Consider the following 22,799-nt stretch of genomic DNA (forward strand, 5'->3'; position numbering starts at 1 on the left):
GAGCAGAAGCAAAACCCCAACAATTAACACATGTGCTCCCAGGGTGCATTTTAACTAGAAAATGATTAGATGCTGTAAGTAATCTAGGCAGCCTACAAACTTGAAACTCTTTCTGGTGGTCTTAGTGATGAATTATTAATTGATGCCAGAGTAGTTACGTACAACAGGCTGCAGAGTAAAATGCCTCCTCTCTTTTCTTGATCAACACCTTTCAATTTTATTTTCTGAGGAAAAATGGATGGATTAGGTACCAGGTGCCAGAATCTAGCTTCTCATCTAGCTGATATATGAAGAACCAGTGTTTGTCCTCACAAGACTCAAATCACATCTCATCTAGTCAGTCACCATACACTTATTTTAAGAATTTTCAGGTTAAACAAGAAGGTTTCATGTCTTTTTCCTGTTTTAAGAGAGTGTCATGCTTTAGTTTGGAAAGACATGGGGATAATGGCTCAGGCCTTATCCACTGCAATATAAATCTGGTTGTGACCTGCAACAACTCTGCAGTTTCCAGGCTGAGCTGAGACAGTTATGGCAAAATACATGTTTTTGGTGGGGAACAAACACCTATTAGTGCTTGGTATTTGCCTGATTTACTTCTACTAATTATTCCATGAGAATTTGGGTTCCAGCCATTGTTACTAAGGCAGGATTGATCTGTTCAATATGGGGAACTCTTTCACTTGGCAAAGGATTAGCACACAGAATTTAGGCAACGGCTTGGGGTTCAAACACACAATCATGCTATTGTAGTCTAGGAATGTACCATACAGCAAGTATATACTGTCTCTGGATCTACTGCTGGCCATAGAAATGTGAGCTAATATAATGCGGTTATAGTTTTTTCATTGCAGCTAATTCCAGTAATTCCACACCTAATGCATATGGACAGTTATTACAAGGCAGTGGGCTTCCAGTAACTAATAAAGCTGTGGTAATCTACTCACTTACCTGGTCTCTGGATCTTCTAAGTGTTTCCACAATACAACTAATGAATAACACCTCTGACATCACTGTAGGTCATTGTATTTCACTAATCAGCTTTTGACTGAAGGAAGTATCAGTATGTGCAAGAATAAATGAAACTGCAAAATCTCATCCTTGACCTCAAACTTTAAGATCACACACATTCACTTGCCTCTCCACCTGCATATATGATCACGTACATCTCTGCAAGGTAATACTCTTTTGATATGGTTGCACAGTACATATACAATATGCTACAGAATCAGGCCTGAGATAATAAGATAATGACAACTGAGGCAGGTCAAACATTGTATTCCATAAAGCTGAAGGGAAGAGAATGAAAGCAAATTTTCAGTTAAGTTGTTGACTTTAATACTTTCCAAGTGTAATTCAAATGATATAGAATAAACCAATAAATTGTTCAAAAAAAAAATCAGGTTGGATGGGAAGCACTTGAGGGATAAATTTGTTTCCCTATTAGATAGACTAAATCCAGAGTAGTCCTATAATAAAGTAGCCTAATATCCTCTCTGAGTATGGTTACTTTGAAATGATGACAGCATAACAGAATGATTTGATTCTAAAGATTTTTCAGTTCCATCAGAAATGTATCAAGTAATTTACTCAGCTCATTACATTTAATTTATTCTGTTCTCACTCTACCTGGTTTGCTGGCTCTGAGGTAAATATTCTCTCTGCCTTAATACATGGAATTCTGCAGTTTGGAGAAAAACAGCTACACAAAGGACTCCAAACATATACATTGAAGAGTCACTGAAATCCTTATGTGTAGAGATTTACGAGCACAACTGCAACAGGTGCTACCTCAAATCCATTTGTCTGCTGACATTACTCTGCATTAAATTAAGTACATTTCAGGAGCAGTCACAGATACCGCATTGGCAGGGTACAGTGCAAACAGAGAAATAAGAATTGAAATCCTGACTCCACTGCAACTGACAGCAAAACATTAATTTTCATCCATGGTCCATGCCTCCTCCGAGTACCCACAAACCGAGAGACCTTTATTCCATATACCTCAGTGTTTACTGCATGCCAGTGTGATAATTTCTTCTGTGCTCCTGTCAAGCGGTTCAAATTGCCATATATTTTTAAAGCCCTACAGGTTGAATTAATTGAGTCCCTCTTTAATTTACACTTGTCTATACTATGGCCTCTAAGAATTTGGGCATCCTGGTAACACATGAACCTTTGATCACTCTGGGGAAAAAAACTGAAAAAACCTGCTAATTCTTATTTTGAGTGATCAAATTACTTAATTTGTATATTTAAACAGAATTAATTAAATGAGAAAACAGAACAAGAAGGATATAAAAGAATGTCTGAGTTGAAAAATGTGGTTTTCCATTCTAAATTTTCTTTTAAAATTACATAGTTTGTATATTCTTCTTTGTCAAGTTCACAGCAGTTGTAGGTGACATGGCAGTACAGAAAAGCAACTGAACAAGAGCCACCTTCCACCAGCAGTTAAATGCCAGAAAAAAATAACTTTCTTTTTGAAGAAAATTACAGTATCAATTTATTTTCCAAATGCACTTAAAAGTGCGTTTTTTGGTTTATTTAGGGGAACCATAATATCATGAATATTACAGTGGGTTTTGGAGTAAGTGCCTCCCCTGACATCCTTGGTAATGGCCAAAAGAACAGCCAAAGATTCCTAAAGAACAACAAAAGAAAAATATAACCATGTTTAGAATATTAAAGAGAACTTGAACTTTGAAGATCACAATCTGAAAAAAAGAGGCTATATTACGAGAACAAAAGAAAGAGACAATAGAAAGAGGCTGGTGTATTTACTTATTTGTTTTGTGAACAAACATGCTTCTGAGAAGTGAGGTTACAGAGAATTTCCATATTCTCATCTTTGGTGTCATCATTAATTCCTGTATTTTTTTTTTTAAAGTGGGTTAAAAGCCCATTAGTAGAGACACTGACAGGAGAATAAGGAAATACTTTGTAAATTACTTTCAACTTCCTTAAAAACATTTGCCTTTATAAAGGAAAATAACTTGCTTTCTCCCACTCTCACTCTCGAGGCCCTTCTGAACATTGCAGGCACTGACAAAAAAGCAAGCTCATGTTGCTTTGGAGATTTATGTGCAGATAAGGCGATTCAGACTTGCTGTCCAACACAGAATACATGAACACTGCTTGTTTCCAAGATAGTGTGTCGTCTTTGCTCTTAAAAACCAAACAGACTCAAAAAAGAAACACTGCATGTTCAGTACAGCTCAGCATGACTTCAGTCAACATTAGTCCATTTGTGAACACTGGCACATTTTACATTGTAACTGCTTTATTGGCCTATCCATAAGATAATAGTCGACTACAAAGGAAATCAACTTTATCAAGTTTATACTGCAGTTAATGTTGAACCATTCAGGATATCAGAGACTGGGACACCCCTAACAATGGTAAAACACTGGTGTGGTGGGAGCATGAAACAGCAGCGTCCAAGTGGCTGGGGTTCAGCTGGGCTCATTAACACTGGCTGAGAGCTGGTACCATGGGATCCAAGGTTGAAAGCACTCAGGGGATTCTGCACTATTACTCCATGCTACTGGTAGGCTTTACTGGTTCAAAATCTGAATTATATGAATACCTCTAGCCCTAGGAGAAACGTGACAGTATTTGTGTGGTATAGACATAATATATAAACAAATGTAAAATCTCCTTTGAACAACAATCTGTATTATCTCTTGGCAGTCAGAGAACTCAAATCACTCCTAAAAAACACTTGCAAACTATATTTTCTATGATAACCATTAAACATCATGAATGTGTCTGACAAAGATACATTTTCAAGGGTATATTTCTAATTTTCTTGTTTTTCTAGATTAAATGGATGCACAAATTAAAATCTGGAAATCGGGCAAGAATGAATAGCTATAGCAAACAACAGGACTGTGTCCTACATATTTCATTCTGTTAAAGCAGTTAGAAGCATCTGGACTTTGTTATATACAGCATGATTTATTTTATTTTAAGTTATAAAGTTAATAGCAAGGAGCTGGACCTGAGCTGGGTCTGAACAGAATGGTCCTGTCCTTCCCATCTCCTGGTGATATGGCTAATCTTTTGCCTGAACTCTGTGAGGAAGCGTAAGTGAGAGTCTATGGAATCTCCCTTCCTAAGAGGCACCTCTCTTACTTGCTCCTTTCAGCTGGTATAGCCTATGTAGGTTAACCTTGCTCTCAGTTCTGGTTTATTATTGCTAACATTTTGGTTTTCATTTACCTTGTTGTTGCGTTCAACTCCAGTGTAATCTGCTTCAGGTGGAATCTTTATATGTAGCTCAGCTTCATAGGCTCCCTCCCCATCATTCCTTGGATTTATTATGAGCATGACATAGTTTTCTTCTCCAATTATTAGCTGATCTTTATCTCTATATAAAATATACTACTTGTCAGGAATTAAAACATGCAAAATTATGATTTATGTATGAATAAAGCAGAAGAACATTTTGCTCTCACAGCACTGGTTCTGGAAAATATTCTGTGAACATAGAATAAAACATTTTCCATAAAAAATAACCCCATGGAAAACTATGCCAGCACCTGGATAGGAAAGAGGTCTTGAGAAAACACCACCATGGACAACCAAAGTGGACTACCATAGAACTTCAAAGTTCCTGGTATAAAATTTCAAAGCCTGACTACTTTCTAATCAGAAAAAAGTATTTAGTGGAGGAATTACTTGCCCCAGGGGTCCCATCAGCATTGTTTTCTGGAGGGCACAAGGGTGGTGGGAGTCCAGTTTTCCCCTCATGCCTGTTGCTAAATGAGTGACAGAAGATCTCCTAAGACCTGCAAGGGCACTGTGCCCTTTCCTTTCACAGCTATGTACTGATTTTGATGGCACAGAGTCATATAACCATCAGAGCTTCCCCACTTGTCCTGCTTGGCATATTTCTCCCTCCATAGGAGGAATTGTTGCCGTGACTTGAAATTCATTTATTCTGAGATTCATTCACTTCACTGTATACTGAGTTCAGGAGAATTGTGTCCCTAGTTCAAAATCACTGGCACACTGAAATAGACAGATGTAAAATCTCCTTTGAACAACAATCTGTATTATCTCTTGGCAGTCAGAGAACTCAAATCACTCCTAAAAAACACTTGCAAACTATATTTTCTATGATAACCATTAAACATCATGAATGTGTCTGACAAAGATACATTTTCAAGGGTATATTTCTAATTTTCTTGTTTTTCTAGATTAAATGGATGCACAAATTAAAATCTGGAAATCAGGCAAGAATGAATAGCTATAGCAAACAACAGGACCGTATCCTAGATATTTCATTCTGTTAAAGCAGTTAGTAGTGTCTGGATTTTGTTATAAACAGCATCATTTATTTTATTTCATTTAACTTACGGCATAGCAGAAAGCTGCAAGTCAGGAATGCATAAATTGTCCTCCCCGCAGTCAACTAGAATGTAAGCCTGCATTGTTGCAAAATAAAAAAAATTATAAAACAGTTAGTACATGCTTCAAAGTCCGTATCACTTCATTAATTATCACTAACCTAAATGTCTTAAATATCATTAGCACTGCCCTAGAGAATTAATTTCTTTCTTTCTAGAAGTTCCTTTCCACATGAGTAGTTGGAGATTATTTAGACTGTCAACTATGTTCTTAACTGAACAATATCATCTTTCAGGCCCTTTCCCACACTAACTTGGCTTACCTCTATTAGAACGCAATCAAAACTATGAACACAACAAAGTTCTGGAAATGCTTTAAAGGCCTGCTTGGTTCTACATTTATATTCAATTTATATTTTCAATTAATTAAATCCTTGTGTTACTTCTGGGCATGATATTCTGTTTTAAGGAAGATGACACACATAGTATTTGTAAATGCTTTCACATTTATATACAAAAAATGTGGCATGCAAAATTCATACCTGTTCTGTTACTGAGCTTTTCTGGTAATAGTTCAGTATTGGTTTCACAGTCAAACTATCTTCAAAACTGGATTCATCCAAACTATAATTCAGGTTTATATTGATGGGAGATAATTTATCTCTAAATTCTGTTTCATCCTGTGAGTGACAATCACATAATAAAAATGAATGGTTTAATATAATTATTTCAGATTAGTATGATATGGCAACAGATTCAGACTTTAGTCTTTATTGAAGGTAAAGATACGGTCTTTGACAGCTGCTGGCCAAATTCTGACTGTATGTAATGTCATTAGGAAAGTGAAGTGACCCACCAGTAACTGAAATGGCCAGAACACATTGCCTCCACAGCCCCACACCTGGAACAAGCTGGCTGAGCTGTGTGGAATCAGAATTTCTTCAAAGCATTAGCCTAAAACAAAGCCGTTAGAGATACACAGAACCAACTCCTATCAGCTACTGCCCACCTTCCTTTCAGAATGGAGGTAGGGCATGTGTGGATTTGTGGAAGTAATATTGTTGGCTTGCTCCATAACCAAGAATTTATATGGATTAGCAATGGCAAAACTCCACCACATTTGTTGCCTATATACTTCCTTACATACTGCTTGAGACTTTTCCATTTCACCTCCCACTGCATTTCTAGGACCAGCCCTGAAATCTGCTTCAATTGCATGAGGTAATTCCAGCTGCAATGAGAAACTAATGACCCTTTCTCCTTCACAACTTCAGTTCCACTTTTTAATATTCTTTTATTAAAAAACATTTTAAAATATCTTAAAAATATTTTTTTAAATATGTGAATTTTAGGCCAATAGTGCTGGTGACAGTCCTTTAAAATAACTGTCAAAACCGAATTGGCATGACATTTAACATGTTTAGTTGATTACCCCACCATGAATACTATAGGGAGAGCAATCTTGCATTTTTGTATCAGGAGATGCAGTATTTAATCAGAAGTCCCAGAAGAGCACAATGTATTTGTACACAGAGGAACCGTACACTCTTCAGAAAAAGTCTTTCTTTTATACTTTTGACAAAAGATGAGCCAAAGATTTACACAGGGAATTTTGCCCAGGCAGAAGAATCTTCTGGACACCAAGATGAGGTCTTTCTTATCTCATATTTCTGTAATTTTGGGATCTAATAACAATGGAAATTGTTCCTTTTCCAGTGGCTCCTTTTTTATTTATTATCTTTAAATCCCTGTTACTATTCAAATGATGATGGTAGTCCAAAATATTTTAAACAACTTACTCTGAGATAAACAAGAAAGTCCTGGCAATGGAGTTGTTTCTGTCTTTCCATTGCAATGGAGAAGTAATGATGTGACTGATGGTAATCAAAGAAGAGGGTCCTCTTAACAGCTCCTTTCTGTTTCAATGAATCTAACTGCAATTCACCTTTCAGCACTAAAGGATACAAGTAAATCAAGTATTTATTTATTTACCATGGAAAGAAAAAACAGTAAACAATTAATTATATATTATAGTTAATTACTCTAACAAAGTCTTCCAAACAAAACTAATCTATGCTTTAAGCGCTATCTGTTTAGCAGCACACTCATTTTTGATCCAAAGTATGGAATATGTGTAATTTAAGCTTTCTAATTTCATTTACAGATCATACATGCATAGGACTTCCATTTCTTTACATTTTTTTTTTAAATTTATATTTTTTCAAAATGGAGCATTCTCCAACAGGGTACATTCTTGGTTTTATTTGGAAAATGGCTTAAACTTAATCAAAAATACTTCAAGTGAATAATACGAGCTTTGTGGTTTATATATACATATATATATTTCTAACTGTATCTTCTTGTCTTAGGTGGATCTCACTCCTATCATCTTTCAAGGTATGAGAAAAAAATATATCTGAAATTGAGTGGGCCAGAGTAAATTATATGAATATAAAACTTTTCTTACCTATCTCATCTGAAATACTTTGACCTTCAAACTCTGAGCAGACTCTTACAGTAAAGCTGCATATAAAAAAGCAGAAGTAATTATTAGCAGAAAGAACGCTGACCTGGGAATCACCAAAACCCATACCTTTTAAGCTTTCTTTTCCTTTTCTTAAAAAGATGGTAATTGTGATCTGTATTTAGCTACCTATGATATTCTCTACGTTAGCAAGTCTCCTAGGCTCCACTAATAATGAGAGAAGAGAGGTTCTGAACACCTTCCTGGGAAAGGTATGGACAAGAGTTGCTGTTCCCACTAATTCTTGAGACAGCCTACAGAGATCACCCTTCTAATACTATTGGCAAAGTTGAGTTCCTTATGCCGAGCTTCAGCAAACCACCTTTGCATGAGGCTGTCTGATGAAGACCTGTCTGGTTTATCATAGTCAGGTAAGAAAAATCCTTGAGCATGTAGTCAACAATCAAGCTGTTTTATAGCAAATCAAAACACAGAGGATTAAGACTTACTAAGATTTTAATGATTTCAAGAGGCTATAATTCATTCCAAATATACCAACTGAACTGTTCCAATTTTTGTGGCACAAGACTAACCATAATGTACTGTATTTAATTTGCTAATTTTACAGAAGTTTGCAGGTACATGACCTAAATCAAAGCATAGAGAAACTGGTTATTCATGTTCATTATTTAGTATGTGAATGCAACACATTCTACACTGCAACACATTATAAGTTGTTTTTCACTTGCCTGTTCATAGTGTGTAGCAAGCTTTTTTGAGCCTAGCAATAATCACACCACAATTATATCTATTATACAAACATCACCTCAGCCATAATTAGTTATTTCTGGTAATAAACATTTATTTCCATTTCTCTGTAAGACAGACAATAGATTTGCAGTTACACTCAACTCAAAGAAGCCTTTTATTGTTTTATTAACTGGCACCTTCTAACAAGACTTATTAAAAAACTTAATTAAAAATCCCTAAAAATTATAAATGCTTGTAGAAAAGTTTCACTTTGTAAAGAACCTGTGAGAGTTATATAAATACTTAACTGAATCACCTGTTTAAAATGCTTTCACAAATTACTCTGGATGGCTAGGGAAACAGTTATAATGATGCTTGTTGATACTATTAGCAGGGCATACTTCCCTGATGAGTGACAAGACAAGAAATCTCTCACTGGAAAGATGCTCTTGATTTTTGATGTCACACTCCCCAAGTACTTAGTTCTCCACACCATTATTCCCAAAGAAGTCTTGTCTAATGTAACAAAATTGCTCAGATGAAAGATTCAGGGCTTCCTAAAACTTGCTAGTGTCCCTGGTTACCAATCACTCTTAAAGAACATTTCCATGGCTTCAGAATTTTTTTTTTTTTTTTTTTTTTTTTTGTATATGGAACACTCAGCTAAACACGGATTGTAGGTCAGCACTGGAAGATGTGAAATCTGCTTGGGTTAAATAAAAACATATTTGAATTAGCCGTTGTTCTTAATGTCCTCACTATTGTTACACTATATACTAACTTCTCCATGCAGTGGATTCAAAACCAGTAACATAACCTTTAAAATAATATGTAATCATGTTCTAATTACATGTTTGCTTCCTCTGACAAATGTAATAAAAGTGTGCAATGTTTGGGATTCACGTCACTCTCATGACCATATTAAACACCTTCCTCTTGGGCAAAAAAGCTGTCTTGTGCCATTAAACTCTACTTAACTGTAGCCTTCAAATGACATTATGGTCCATGCAGAACTTGCAAATTCAGTCATATTCCTACTTCTTTGCAATTATGAGTTAACACATGAAGAACCAATTATTTCCTAATACACAAGGAATGATAGAAACAAAAATGATAGGAGCTTGTGTAACTGCATAAATGCAATTTAGACATCAGGCTTCACAGGACAGTCTCACATGTCATAGTAGAAGAGTGTATTTTCTCAAATGTAAACTCATGAACTGCCATCATGTATTAAACTCCATGATCTTGCTTTGGAGGTCTCACATAATTTTTTCACTGTCATGTTTAAATCAAGGTTGAGTTAAAAATCCAGCTTAGAATGCTTTACTTATTAAACAGCACAATTTCAGAGTATGCTTAATTTTCTGTAATGAATAAAATAATGTTATACACATTTGATAACCAAAGTCATGTTCTTAAGTATTATTGTAAAAGTCAGCATTTAATCCTTCCACTCCAGACAGAGCATGTCAAAAAGGGAATGAATGGCAGTGCAAAAAAGCAAAAATTTGGAGTTTATGAGTCTCCCAGCCTCTGGTCATGCAAGAGGCAAGAGTATGGGTTTAGTAGAATTATGCCACACATTTGTGATTTTATACATACTTAGTTCAGAAATAGTTTTAAAGACATCACAGATTTTGATCAGAAACCCAGACAAATTTAGATATGCTCATCACCTTGACAAGAAGATGCTGTGGAGATGTTGAGGGATGCTTTAACTATGAGAAAAAGAAAAGCAGAGGGAAAGACAGACCACAGAAGAGGACAGGAGTCTAAAGGATTTATGAGATTTAAGATCTGGCTCCTAGGCACAGTAAGAAACACAGCCAAGCTTTCAAGCTTACTTGTAGGAGCAATCAACCAAACAAGACAATTAACAATTGAAGAAAACCAGTAGATAAGAAACAACGGGGAAACAGTCCATCATCCGAAAGCATATGAACTTTTATGTACAATCAATCTTGTCTCTCTGGAATCATCACTATAAGATTATGGTTTGAATAGTATTTGACTGTAGTTACAAAATAGAGGGAAAGCCTTAAAACTGAAGATATTAGCTTTTCCTTGTAATCTTGGGGTATCAAAGCAGTTTGAAATAATTCTACTTTTAATATTATTAGAACAAGAAGCTTAAAAATATTATTATTTTAAAAAAACTACTCATGGCATAGATGGGGGTAGTTTTTTTAGAAGTCAAACCATTTATTTGGTTTATTACTCAATAATTTTACTCAAAATGATTAATTCTTAGAAAATCAAACAAGTCAGTTACCCCCAAATAATGTTTTCTGGACTGCAGTTTGTACCAGAAATAATTTGTTTTGGTCTAGCTATTCTAGTAGGTAGAAAAAACCCCAGAAACTTACTTCAGGAAGTGAAAAGTAAGGAATTACCAGATCCTACCAGATGTCATTTGTCATTGTTAACAATTTTTTTAGCACACAGCATTGCACATGGAGAGGAAGAATGGATAATGCCTTAGCAGAAAGGCCTTTTCAGCTCTGATGCTACGTATTTCCATTCTGTGTGAGTCTGATACCCAACCTGCAAGGTCACAAAACTCTACAGAAGAATAGCAGAAGCTGTTATCGTCTACCGATGAATGGCCTTTAAACAAACTGTTTCCTCTTTGAAGAATAATACACAAAAGCAAGCCAATATACTTCTGTTATGATGCTCTAATATTTGGTCTGCTTTGATATTCTGCTATGCCAAAGCTTAACCCAGTGACTCACAATGACCAACATGGACCCTCAATGCTGAAGGTTTTCCCTGGCTAGGCGACTTCACATGGCCAGGCTGTGGTAATACAAGGGCTGCTACATAACTCAAATGACTGCCTTCTGGATGTCTCTAGGGCTACTAAAACTAATAGCATTAAATTGTCTAGCTGCATTCCTGGCACAGCAGAGCTCTGCAACGCAGCAGTGGGCTTCCTGGGTAGCAACTGTCACCACTTGCCTACTTTCCTCCCATCTGCCTCCAAGATGTGAGGGGTGCGTCTTTGGATTCTTGGCCATATGACTTTTCTGTCTGACTCATGGAGTCAACAGTCTATGGCAAATCTCACAGAAATTCAGATCAACAACGTAGAAAGGCCCTTAGGTCCATATCCATGGGGTACCAATCACATCCAGTTTCAAATTAAGTCAGTGGGAAAAGAAAGTACTAGCAGTAGAAAGGAGCAAAACTATAAAAATAGTCAAAAAATATGCAGTTAGGAAGGGTTAAAACATTATTATTTTTTGATTTTATATTTTTGGTAGGAATTTTCTATTCAGCTTTTTTCAAAGTAATGTTTCATCTGCTGAATCTATCTGATTTAAGATTATAAATATTACTGTTTTCGTAACACATTTGGAGTTAAAAGAATGACAACATTTTTTCAAATCATTTTCTGACAGTAGTAACTTGAGGATCAGAAATTTTAAGCAGTTTGCCTCTGGTTTAGTGGCCTTATAGAAGGTGGATAGCTGAGTTCTCCGAAGAAGCCTACAGGGAACATCTCAGATTAGACATCCAAACCTGAAAAGCACTAGCAAATAAAAAAGATGTTCTGCAAATTGACTTTTTATCATGATTAGACACTTCTGTGCTACTCCTGGTAAATCAGGTAACTTCTCTGCCCTCTTGCTCCTCTGCCATATGGAAGTAAAAATATTTGCACATTACCTTAAGTTAGTGAGAGGCAGATTAAATAAAATTTGCACATACAATTTAAGCACAAAGTAGCATCCAAGCAGCTAGTGGATAATCAGATATCAAATGGTAATAAAAATACCAATGTAAAGATAAATTAGACCTCTTGATAGCTGGAGCCCTATCTTGGAATTAATAAATCACATGATGTGGAAACAGCTTTTCAAAAATGTAAATGTTTGATTTATTTACCCCATTTTACAGAAATTAACCTGAATCTTTCACACTTAAAATATTTTTACATTTTCTTTAATAGCTTCAAAGTTGCAGAATTTGTTCCGAATTTATTAGTTTGGGGAAAGAATTATATGTTTCTAGAAGTTCAGGACAATTCTCTTAGGACTGTGCATAAAAATGATTTTTTGCGCATGTTTCCTCGGTGCTTCATCTTTCCAATTTGTATCACGGCACAAATAATATTTTCCTAATACTTGAAAATGTACAATAATCCACATTATTCATATGCACACACACTTCCTGAAACTTCTCTGGTAGGAGGTTTCCTTTCATTCTAATTTTCCAGTGTCAGTCAGTAGACATTTTATACAAGTTGCACAGCTGGCTAAGAGATACAGAAATCTATCCCATGGGAGTGAGGAATTCTCTGCCTGTCGGAGTTTCCCTATTAATTGTTTTCATATGTACAATACAAGCTTATATCAACTAAGGAGAAAAATTACAGCATGGAAAGTAGCAGCTGCTCTTCAGTCATTTTGTAATACAAACTAAGTATTTAGGGAAGAGTGTTTTAGAATAAAGCAGACAGAAATTAAATTATGTTCCTATTAAAACTCTTGTAGATATGAACCAAGTATCTTCTGGCTTACTATAACACAAAAATGAAAAGTAATAAAAAAACTACATGTGAAAGGAGAATACTTTGGGTTTTGTCCCTTTTTAAAACAATATCTCACAGCAAGAATACTTTTTTAACAGGGATGTTTTTATTTTTCTTGCGCAAAAAGCCACCTTTTTTCTTATAGTACACTGTCAGTAAATGTTATGGTTTTGAAATCTTTTCCATTATGGCATAAAGCATTCTTGAAAAGTCTTAAAAACTGAAGTTCTGAAAAAATATAATTTGGCTCAATGAACATGCTTGAGTCCAATGCTAGTATTTTAAATTCTCTGTTACATGAACTATTAAAATAAAAGGTGCTTAAACCAGAAAATCAGGATGGATTTTGATCTCAATCCTATGCCAGAAAGACCAAAGTTTTTTACAGTTCTGGGACTGCGTAGTTCTACCAAGTGCCTTCTACATTGCACTGAAAGTGAGAGATCTACACAGGATGTAGAAATAAGGAACATTATGACAAATATGAAAAGTCCCATAAAGTGTAAAAGAATAGAGCAGAAGTGAAAATTTCTTGACAGCCCCATCCCAGATTCACTGAAAGCCCATATATTTAGTAGTTGAAGTGTGTCTGAGTTGAGGACCTTTATGACCCTTAAATGAACTGCTTCTGGTCATGATTATTTTTTATGGTTTATATTTATCAATTTGTTCTACAAACTCTTTTGTGCACTCTTACATTTGAGATGATTTCTAGAACTCATCTCCTATAAAGAATGTCTCCAGTGTGGGGAATCCCTCTGACCACCTCTGGTTTAAAAGCAGTGCAAAGTTTCTGCAGTCACCTTATCTTCCAGAGTCCTCCTTTACACCCTGATATTCTTTTCATCCAGCCCATGTCCTGACAGGCCTTCCGCTTCTAATGTGTTTCAATAAAATTGTATGACTAGTTCTTATGTCTTAGAAATCTGTTCCTCAGAGTCTCTCTGGCAGTACTTAGTGGTATTTTATATTCAATTTGTATGCGTTTATGCTCTGTTTTGGTTTTAGTTTCCTCATTTGTTATGATTTCCACTTTTAAACAGTATCTTATGTATTTGTAATAGCCTCTTTTATCAACTGTTACTGGGATCTTTACTAAGTGACTTTTTTTCTAGTGCAGTAAATGTGCCTTTATGTGGTATTATGTGCTATTAGACAGCTTCCAACTGTCCTGCAAGCATTTTATATTTGTGACTGTTCATAAATAGTTTTAATTAGTTTCAAGTTTTTGGATGTACTTTTTCTTTTCAAACTTAAAAGCTACTGTGGTGGAGGGTTTCTCTTTTAAAGATATATGCAACATTGTCCCATATGACACACTAAAATAAAAGCTTTCCTCTGACCAGTGGCAGCCAGAAACAACATCCAGTGACATGCTCTCAGGATGGCCAGCCAGCTATCTTCTCTCTTCCACAAAGGACTAAGATCTCTCTCTAACAGAAAATGGTAGACCCACCAGTTCTCTGCATCACTTTCACCGTTACATTTTCTCAACAAAGATGTGTGTTTTGATCAATTTTCTGTGTTTTGTCTGTCTCAGTTGTTCCATTTTTCATTCATTCAAGCATTGCATATGAATCTTCAGCTTGATCCTAGGAGACACTGAGCATTCTCCTATGCAGAAGGAGACTCAGCATATCAAGGGACCCAACTTCTAGCTACTTAATTTTGAGACTCTGTGAAGTACTGGAAGATATCAAAAAGTACTCTGTTCTATATAGGGGTTTTCTGCTGCACTCGTAGCATGTTTGAACATTCTTTCTGAGTGCTGAACACGTTAAAAAAAAAAGCTGCAAGAAAATTTAGGAATAGGAAGTTCTTTCAGAAAGAGGATGAGGATGTTTTTTGTCTGATCATGAACTTACCAAGCCACCAAAAGCTGAGAGCCAGGAAGCTGACAAGTTTTATTGTCGGGATTCACAATCATGGGGTTCAGAATGAGCTGAGCATTTACTGTCACAACAGGTCTGGCTCTGAGGGACAGAAATAAGGTTCACTGCATACAGAAGGAGCACATTAGTACTGAAGTTGTAGCAGAGAAAACACCTAACTGAGATGGCCACAAAGAAGCTGGAAATGTAGGGTTTATTGTGATAAAACACTTTTGTAATGCTGTTCCTACCCAAAATAACTTTTTTTTTTTTTGTTCAGAAACTGTGATACCTCCTACTAGGACATTTTGAAAGTACTTCACAATAAAATCACTGAAAACAGTATCCTATAGTTAATCAATAGATGTGTCCTGGGACTAAGGCAGATCAAAACCATTTCATCACATTGGGTTTTCACAAAGGGCAGAGTCTGCCTTTTGGGATTTACAGCAATCCTTTGGCCATTATTTTATACTGTTGGATTTGTTTTATATTGTCTCCATTAACAGTGAGATATTCAGACTTGCTATCTCTGTTTAAGATTCTTAAAAAAATAAACATAATATGGTCAAAGTAGAAGTTGATCTAGAATATCTTGAGCCAGTAATAAACTCTGTCTGACATGTCTTGAAACAATTGTCTTTGGAAACCAGGAATAATCATCACAAAATTCTGCTGAGTATGTGAATATATAGTTGTGGTGATGGGAACCATCCCTCTGAATAACAATCTGTTATTAAGTTATGAGATAATCTATAACTGAGAGCGATCTAGAAGACAAATGAAAACAAGACAGGGTCTACATTCTGTTTTTTTAAGACAACAGTACTACTTTACAGTAATTTACATAATTTTGGCAAAACCAGCTTAGTACAAAATTACTTTCCTCATATTTTAATCCACAACTGAGATTTTATGATTACTTCTCTATGTTACTTCAGCAAGACATTAAAAAGTAAAATTACTTTCTTCATTTTTGTTTAACAGGGAAAACCTTTTTTCTAGCAAATTCCAGTTAATAAAATTCTGTTTCTCCAATATGACAAACTGCATATTAGATACACTCTGGCCAGGGAACAGCCTCCTGCTATTCACTTTCCCACATTAAATAGAATACATTTTTAATTGCTATCTAAAATACACACTGGATCTAATTCTATAATGTTTCACATCCTGCGCAGTCATTCATGCCACTGCAAAGCAATGCACTGCAAATTATTTGCATGATTCTTTAATAGATTATTTATATAATTTATTAATTTAATTCCTTTTTTACAGAATTCTTATGCTTTGACATTCAGTCAGGAAGCAGACATGCCTTCCCTCAGTCAGGTACTGCTGGGAATGCAAACAAGACATACAGGAATCAAGAAATACGGCTACATTGTTGCAGCAAGGGATGGTGAATATTTAATTGCAAAGAACTGTCCACATGGCAAGACTAAGAGGGCAGCAACAGATTTTTGTTTATGTATTTGGTAGTTTTAATTCATACCTCTAATCAAACAGTGCATTTAGTGAAAATCTATAGTCAGCAACAACGCCCTGATTTGTAAAACGGGACCTTGTACATTTTTTCTAAACTGAGGCTGTAAGCATCAGTCTTTTTTTCAGTAAGTAGTTCATGTCCTAATATGCAGAACCTCTGAAGAATCAGGGTCACTTGAAAATTTCTTACTAGCACCATTCCCACAGGAAAGAAATTATATGCTTTTAAAATTTCTTAATTATAATTAACTGAGAAGTTAAACATTCCAGAAGTTTCTTGAGCTAAGACTAAACATGGAAATTTTTATTGAAAATGACAAGTTTTGAGCATGGGAAAAAAGCATTTGTTTCTTACAAGATGCTTAATTTATCATCTGCAATGAGCATCTTTTACACATTGCACCAAGGAAACACAAGAATGTGAAATTTGCTTATTTGCAGATCTCCCACCAAATCTGTAAAGTAAAAAATCCATTGGATTTACCACGTACCTGTAAACAACTGCTTTTCCAGCTCCAAATGCACCAACAATTAAATCTGAAAAAACAAAACAGCTTTAGAACTATACAGAAGCCTCTCATGCATTATTTTTCCAGTCTAAATTAGATTAATTGTAGTAAAAATTCAGTAACATAAGAAAAACCATTCCACATTGTCAGAGACAGTCTCATAAATGTCTTGGTTGTACCCAGTAAGTGCCAATCTATTTTACACAAGTACACCTATGCCACAACCTTGCTTCTCTCCAACTTGTATTAAAGGGGAGAAAGAACGCCATTAACCCCTATAGATTTTATTCTGAACCATTAATTGCCCATTACACAAAGAGATGCAAACCACTTTGCTGTTACTCTCATACAGATCGTATTGAAAATTTATGGTGTACCTTCCTGACAATCCTTCCCATCCTACTTTAAGTAATTTGTTAATTAATTTAATCATTACATTTCTGTGTACACAAATACAATGCACATGTCAGAGGATGGATGAATCCACGGTTTGTAATGTTTTCAGCATTGTAGCAGCATGTGCTAAGACTTACAGTAGTCATCTGTCTAAAGCCATCTTTTTGCTCATCAGTCACCACTTGGAACAGATGGCGTCAACAACACGAGCACTACACCAGGCTGTGGGCACATCCCTGTTACTGGACACTGGCCTGGGTTGAGAATCTACAGGCCCAAATATTTCCTCTTTTTGCCTAAAGTCCTCACACAGGGGTCCCTGGAATGATCCAAACTGGCTTGCTGGATCACTGAAGCCTGCTGAAGAAAAGCTGAAGCCAAGCAGTGACGAAAAAGGATCAATTTTCCTGCTGCCTCTTACTGGAGCACAGTTCAAGAAAAGGAAAGACCTTTGTTTCATTATCAAACCCCCTTGTATCCACTTGGGCATGCCTTTCACTCCACTGTTGTTATCATATGATTTGATTTACACATGTCCAATTCAGTAGACCTAGTCTTACAACAGATCTTGCAGTGGTACAGACTGGCAACCTAAACTGATGTAAATGACTTAATGAAACCAGTACTCAGGGTTCTAAACAAACCCTTACTTGCTGCTTCCATAGTTTGAGCACTGGTTTGCTTAATAAGCCCTGAAGTCATTGAGCATGATGCAAATACAAAGCTTTGATGATAATTAGCTGGGTGGGTTTGGGCCAGGTCTGGCAGCGCATTTTCCAGCACTCTGTCTGCCTTCCAGATGGTCAGGATTTCACAAGTTTAAACCAGTCCTCCGCATGGGCAACAGCCTGTCCTACAATGAATTCCACTGAATAAGGTCCTAATAGGAGCAGGCATGGTTTATGGGTCTGATCCTCTTTTTCTACAACATTTACATTTCTCTACTTCCACTGGCCTTAGAGAAATATGCTTCAGGGTCAAGAACACTTTAAATAGCAGAAGAAAATGAGTGTTGTTTCTATCTCCTTTTTGGGACACTTATGAGTCATTTTCATTAGCAGCTTTTATATACAATTTGCACAGCGTACCAAAACCTAAAGATATGTTCCTCTTAAATAAACAACAGATTGAGACACAGCCATCACCATAAAGGCTACACAACACACATGGTAGAACTTTTCCTGGCAGCTTCCAGATAGCAGCACCCACAGTAAATCCAAAACAAGATTTACTATTCTGTTGGGTTTTTGGGTTTTGTGTTTGGAATTTTTTGTGGGTTTGGTGCTTTTTTTTTGTTCGGTTGTTTGTTTTGGTTTTTTTTGTTTTTTTTTTTTTTTTTTTAAGGAAAAAATAATTATTATGTTATGAACAGAAAGTGAAAGACAAGAAGGAAGAGGTTTCTCTTTTGTTCCCAGCTGGATACTCTTTATGAATTCTGCAACACACTTAACTTAGGATATATACTGTTTCACTCTAGACTTGGTAACTCAAAAGGTTTCCATACAGGGCTATGTTACGGCAGAGACAAAACAAGGAGATATCCAAGACATTGGGTAATGGGTCTAGAAGGGCAAGGATAGGCTCCAGACACCAAAAGACTGGTTTTCCATGAGCAGTCTTTCCATATTGCCACCTCATCCAGGTTTGGAGACACAGCAAAAGAGATGAGGACATTAAATCATGGCACCACCACAAAGGCCTCATTTGAGCATACTCTAAGGGCAGCCAGGACTGTCCTCATCCTGCTCTCATTTGGAAGCTCTTTTGATCTGATGTCCTTTATTCTCTGGTCTAAGCCGTGCTTATTCTGGACACAAAGAGTCTGAATGAGTGAAACTACTCAGTAGAAGTGGACTTACGAATGACTACACAAACAATAAAACATATTGATATCCAGTAGTGACATCTACAATCTAATATAAAGACCAAGTCATTATATATTCAAGCAGATTTTTCACTGCAAGATCCATAAGGGATTTTGCTTTGCTTCTATTTCTGTTACAGAGCAGTAGTTTTATTCTTGTGGGGTGCAACTCCTATACTCATCATTGGAAAAAAACCATTTTTAACGCTGATACAAATCCATGAGATTTGAATACACATCAACCCTGAACACTTTTATAAGCAGAAGTTTTTAATTTGTTGTGTGTTCTGCAGAAGAGAAGTTACTAATAATTTCTATGAAAAAATGCATGAGATGTCTAAATTATCTGAAGTTTGGCAACCTTCCCCTCCTAAAAATAGAGAGAAGTTGTCTTGATTCATTGCTTGTTAATGCTACACACGCAATGCTGCTGATGCAAAGGTCATTAGCAGAAAAATAAGGGTTTAACAAGCAATTTGGAATTACATAGCAAAGAAAGTCATCTTAACTACTTATAAACCTTCCAAACAGAGCTTGAAGAAAAGTGTAAGAAAACTTTTGCTCCTCTGCATTTGTGAGAGTTTTTTTTCAAGCCCAGATTAAAATGTGTATAAAGAGGGAAAGGAGAGAAGTATCAGAATCACAAAATCTCTTTCACTCCTCCTTTTCTCATAGTTCATGTTTTCAGGAGGATTTAAGTAAATTACCACTTTCAATATGTCATCTTATTGAGAAGATCCTTTATCAGCTGCTACCCTTCAGAGAAGCAACGATCTGTAAGGAGAGGCTGGTGGCAGGAGCCACACACTTCTGCCTCATTGCCGCTGTAGAATAAATAAGCTGTGGGGTCAAACTACACTGCAAAAACTAAGAAAACAAGCACAAGGGGACTCTAAAGGAATTTTCAGTTTGTGTTTCAACACAGTTTGAGGGTTGTATGCTCTAAAGTCCCAACTGGTGGAGTTCACAGAGCTTAATCCTGACACAAGTGTCTTTGGCATGTACTTAACTGAAGTCACAGGGCACTGTGTAAAGTTAAAAAATCCTAATGAATATTTCAAATTTTACTTTGCTCTAAAGGGAAGGTTTGCAATATGTTGTCTTGCTGTCAGAAAATCCATTTTCTGAGATAAAATTATCATAAAAAGTCAAGGAAAGAGTACTCACAGATGGCACTAAAAAGCACACTGGATTTTGTAAACTGGTCTGTTTACCTGCACCTTCTGCCATGTGGCTGTGCCAGACCTGAAACACCATGTGACAAAGGGCAGAAATTTGCCATGATGGTGACTAAGCCTTCAACTGACTGGAGGAAGTAGGAAGATCAACAAAATCCAACTTCCAGTCTCAACAAGATACTTGAGCGAGTACTTTGATCCCCTGGTATTTTTAAAGGACGTCTCCATCACCTGTGAGAGATGCAGCCCCAGAGAGTCTGAGCAGGGAAGAACATATGGCATGGACAGCACCTCTCACTTGGTTGGAGTCTGTCCAGCAATCCCAAGAGAAATCGCCAAGGCATGGTATCTCACCTCACTTCACAGGGGATGGTGGCCAAGAAAAACAGGCAATGAAGGACTACATAATTTGCACACACTTCACTTGTGAGAAACCCCAAAATAAAACGATAGATAGCTGAGTCACCTCCCCACTGCAACTCTACCAGGAAACAGGAACAAAAGTGCTGACTTTATGGACTCAGAATGATTTGCTGACACCTTTAATCATCACTTTGTGTAGTCTGTCAGTTTAATTGCATACTATAAATAGGGACTGGAAAACAATTAAAACCCTATCTGAGTACAGGTGCTAATGGAAATTTCATAAAAGACAGTGAGAAAACTGCGCAACTGGAAAACCTGTTAAAAAACCTTTGTGAACCTTTTCGGTTTTTATTTCCCTCAGCAGACCAGGTGCTAAAAAGGCTCATGATCAGATTTCTATTTGTTTTCCAGAATTTCAGACAGCACCACACTCCCAAATCTCAGTAGGAAAGGTCCAGAATAAAACTTCCTTTAAGTGGTCATTACTTCAGGCTTGACCATAATAAAAGACACAGGATTGTTCAGTTCAGCCAACTTTATTCAAGAATTTTAGTTAAATACTACAAACAACCATCAACCAAAACAGAGTCACTTTCTTCTGATCACACTATTCTCAACTGCCTTGATCCTTTCCTGTTTTTCAACCCTTCTGGTATCAGGATAACTTCTAAGGCTAATTCATTTCAGTGCTCCCCGTTTGTCTGAATGACTCTCTTTCATAATAGAATGTTTATTCATTATATTACAAGCAAATGCAAAAGAGAGCAGTTAATGTCCTATCACTTCAGTAAAGCCCTACTTACCGGGATTAATTGCTTTATTCTTACATCCCATTGGGCAGAATATTATGATTTCATTAAATATCTCAAAGAATTTTAGAAAAGCATACCTGTAAATTACACATTTAATAATTTACCATAAAATTAACATATCTGTAGGAGACTCTTGGCTTGTCACTACACTTTTGATTGATTATTCATGTGAAAACATAATTAGTTGGTAGAAAAACTTCAGCTTTTCTGCATTTGCTGGCAGAACCCATGCCCTTGTACTGGCTCCCATGCACAGCAGTTCTCTCTTACCAGAGCAGATACAGCTTCTCTTTGACTTAATTTGTTTGTTTTCCACAATTCTCCTGGACCAACTTCATAATTTAATCATCACTAGATTACAATTTGTGATATTGTTGGCACAATGCCTATTGTTCTCCAAAAAAAATTATGAATGTCGAAGAACCCCTGCCTCTCAGAAAGAAACTTGAGGGGTTTCTTCCTGTTGTTTGAGTTAATGTACCTAGCAGATGGAGCTGTTAAATGCTCCTGTTTTAATAAGATTAGACTGGATTACTGAAGTTCTGAGAAAATTGTCTGACTATCACACTTGTTTCCTCCTTAAAATGTTTCTAGTCTCATTTGTTTCTATTAACTACATGCTATTCTTAAGATAATAACTGAGTCCAAAATAACAAAGGGTGAAGATGCCTTTATCAACTTTCCTGCCCTGACAAAAGCTTGACCAAATAACCAAAAGAACAGGTCAACAGCTGCATTTGTATAAAAATGGGATACCTTGAAGATGAAGCTTCAGTGGCACTGACTCCAGAGTGACTTTCTAAATTAATAAGGAAGACTTACATAAGTGTCTAAACAACTAGGGAGCAGAAAAATAGTGCATAATTTATTTGAGCAATTAACTAATCAACAGTCTTTGAATAGTGAATTAATCTAGAACACTGCTCTGAATCCACCCACACTGTTAAAAGGAACTGGTTAAATCATCTCAGTTCACAAACACATTTGAAGAAACCACAGTCTGCTGGAAGATATGCCACAGGAAGAAAGCAAGCTTAATGAGTTGAGTAAGTTATTCGTTATAAACTATATGCTCAGCTACAATCAGCCACCAAGTGACTGAACATATGCTGAAATGTGAGGGTGGAAACCTCACAGCTTCCAAATGCCTGAGCCCTGCACAGATAGATGAACCAGCTGGAAGTGCAGCACCATCACCTAGATAATC

At 36.3% G+C, this 22,799-nt stretch overlaps 1 protein-coding gene across 3 annotated transcripts in view; it reads right to left on the minus strand.

The window, feature by feature from the left end:
• The window catches only part of ITGA8 (integrin subunit alpha 8), a 118,149-nt gene that overhangs the window by 56,415 nt on the left and 38,935 nt on the right, over positions 1–22,799 (minus strand). For all 3 annotated transcript variants that reach the window (XR_006166226.1, XM_042802087.1, XM_032991667.2), the window contains exons 14-20: positions 16,959–17,004; positions 14,974–15,081; positions 7,822–7,877; positions 7,154–7,308; positions 5,897–6,034; positions 5,365–5,432; positions 4,225–4,372 (exon numbers count right to left, since the gene is read on the minus strand). Coding sequence is in view for 2 of the 3 variants with exons in the window: in XM_042802087.1 (XP_042658021.1) it covers positions 4,225–4,372; positions 5,365–5,432; positions 5,897–6,034; positions 7,154–7,308; positions 7,822–7,877; positions 14,974–15,081; positions 16,959–17,004 (719 nt within the window). In the remaining variant the exon portion in view is untranslated. The remainder of the gene's footprint in view (positions 1–4,224; positions 4,373–5,364; positions 5,433–5,896; positions 6,035–7,153; positions 7,309–7,821; positions 7,878–14,973; positions 15,082–16,958; positions 17,005–22,799) is intronic.

This window comes from Tyto alba, unplaced genomic scaffold, assembly GCF_018691265.1.
Source record: "Tyto alba isolate M040663 unplaced genomic scaffold, T.alba_DEE_v4.0 Super-Scaffold_38, whole genome shotgun sequence".
Classification (NCBI taxonomy): domain Eukaryota; kingdom Metazoa; phylum Chordata; class Aves; order Strigiformes; family Tytonidae; genus Tyto; species Tyto alba.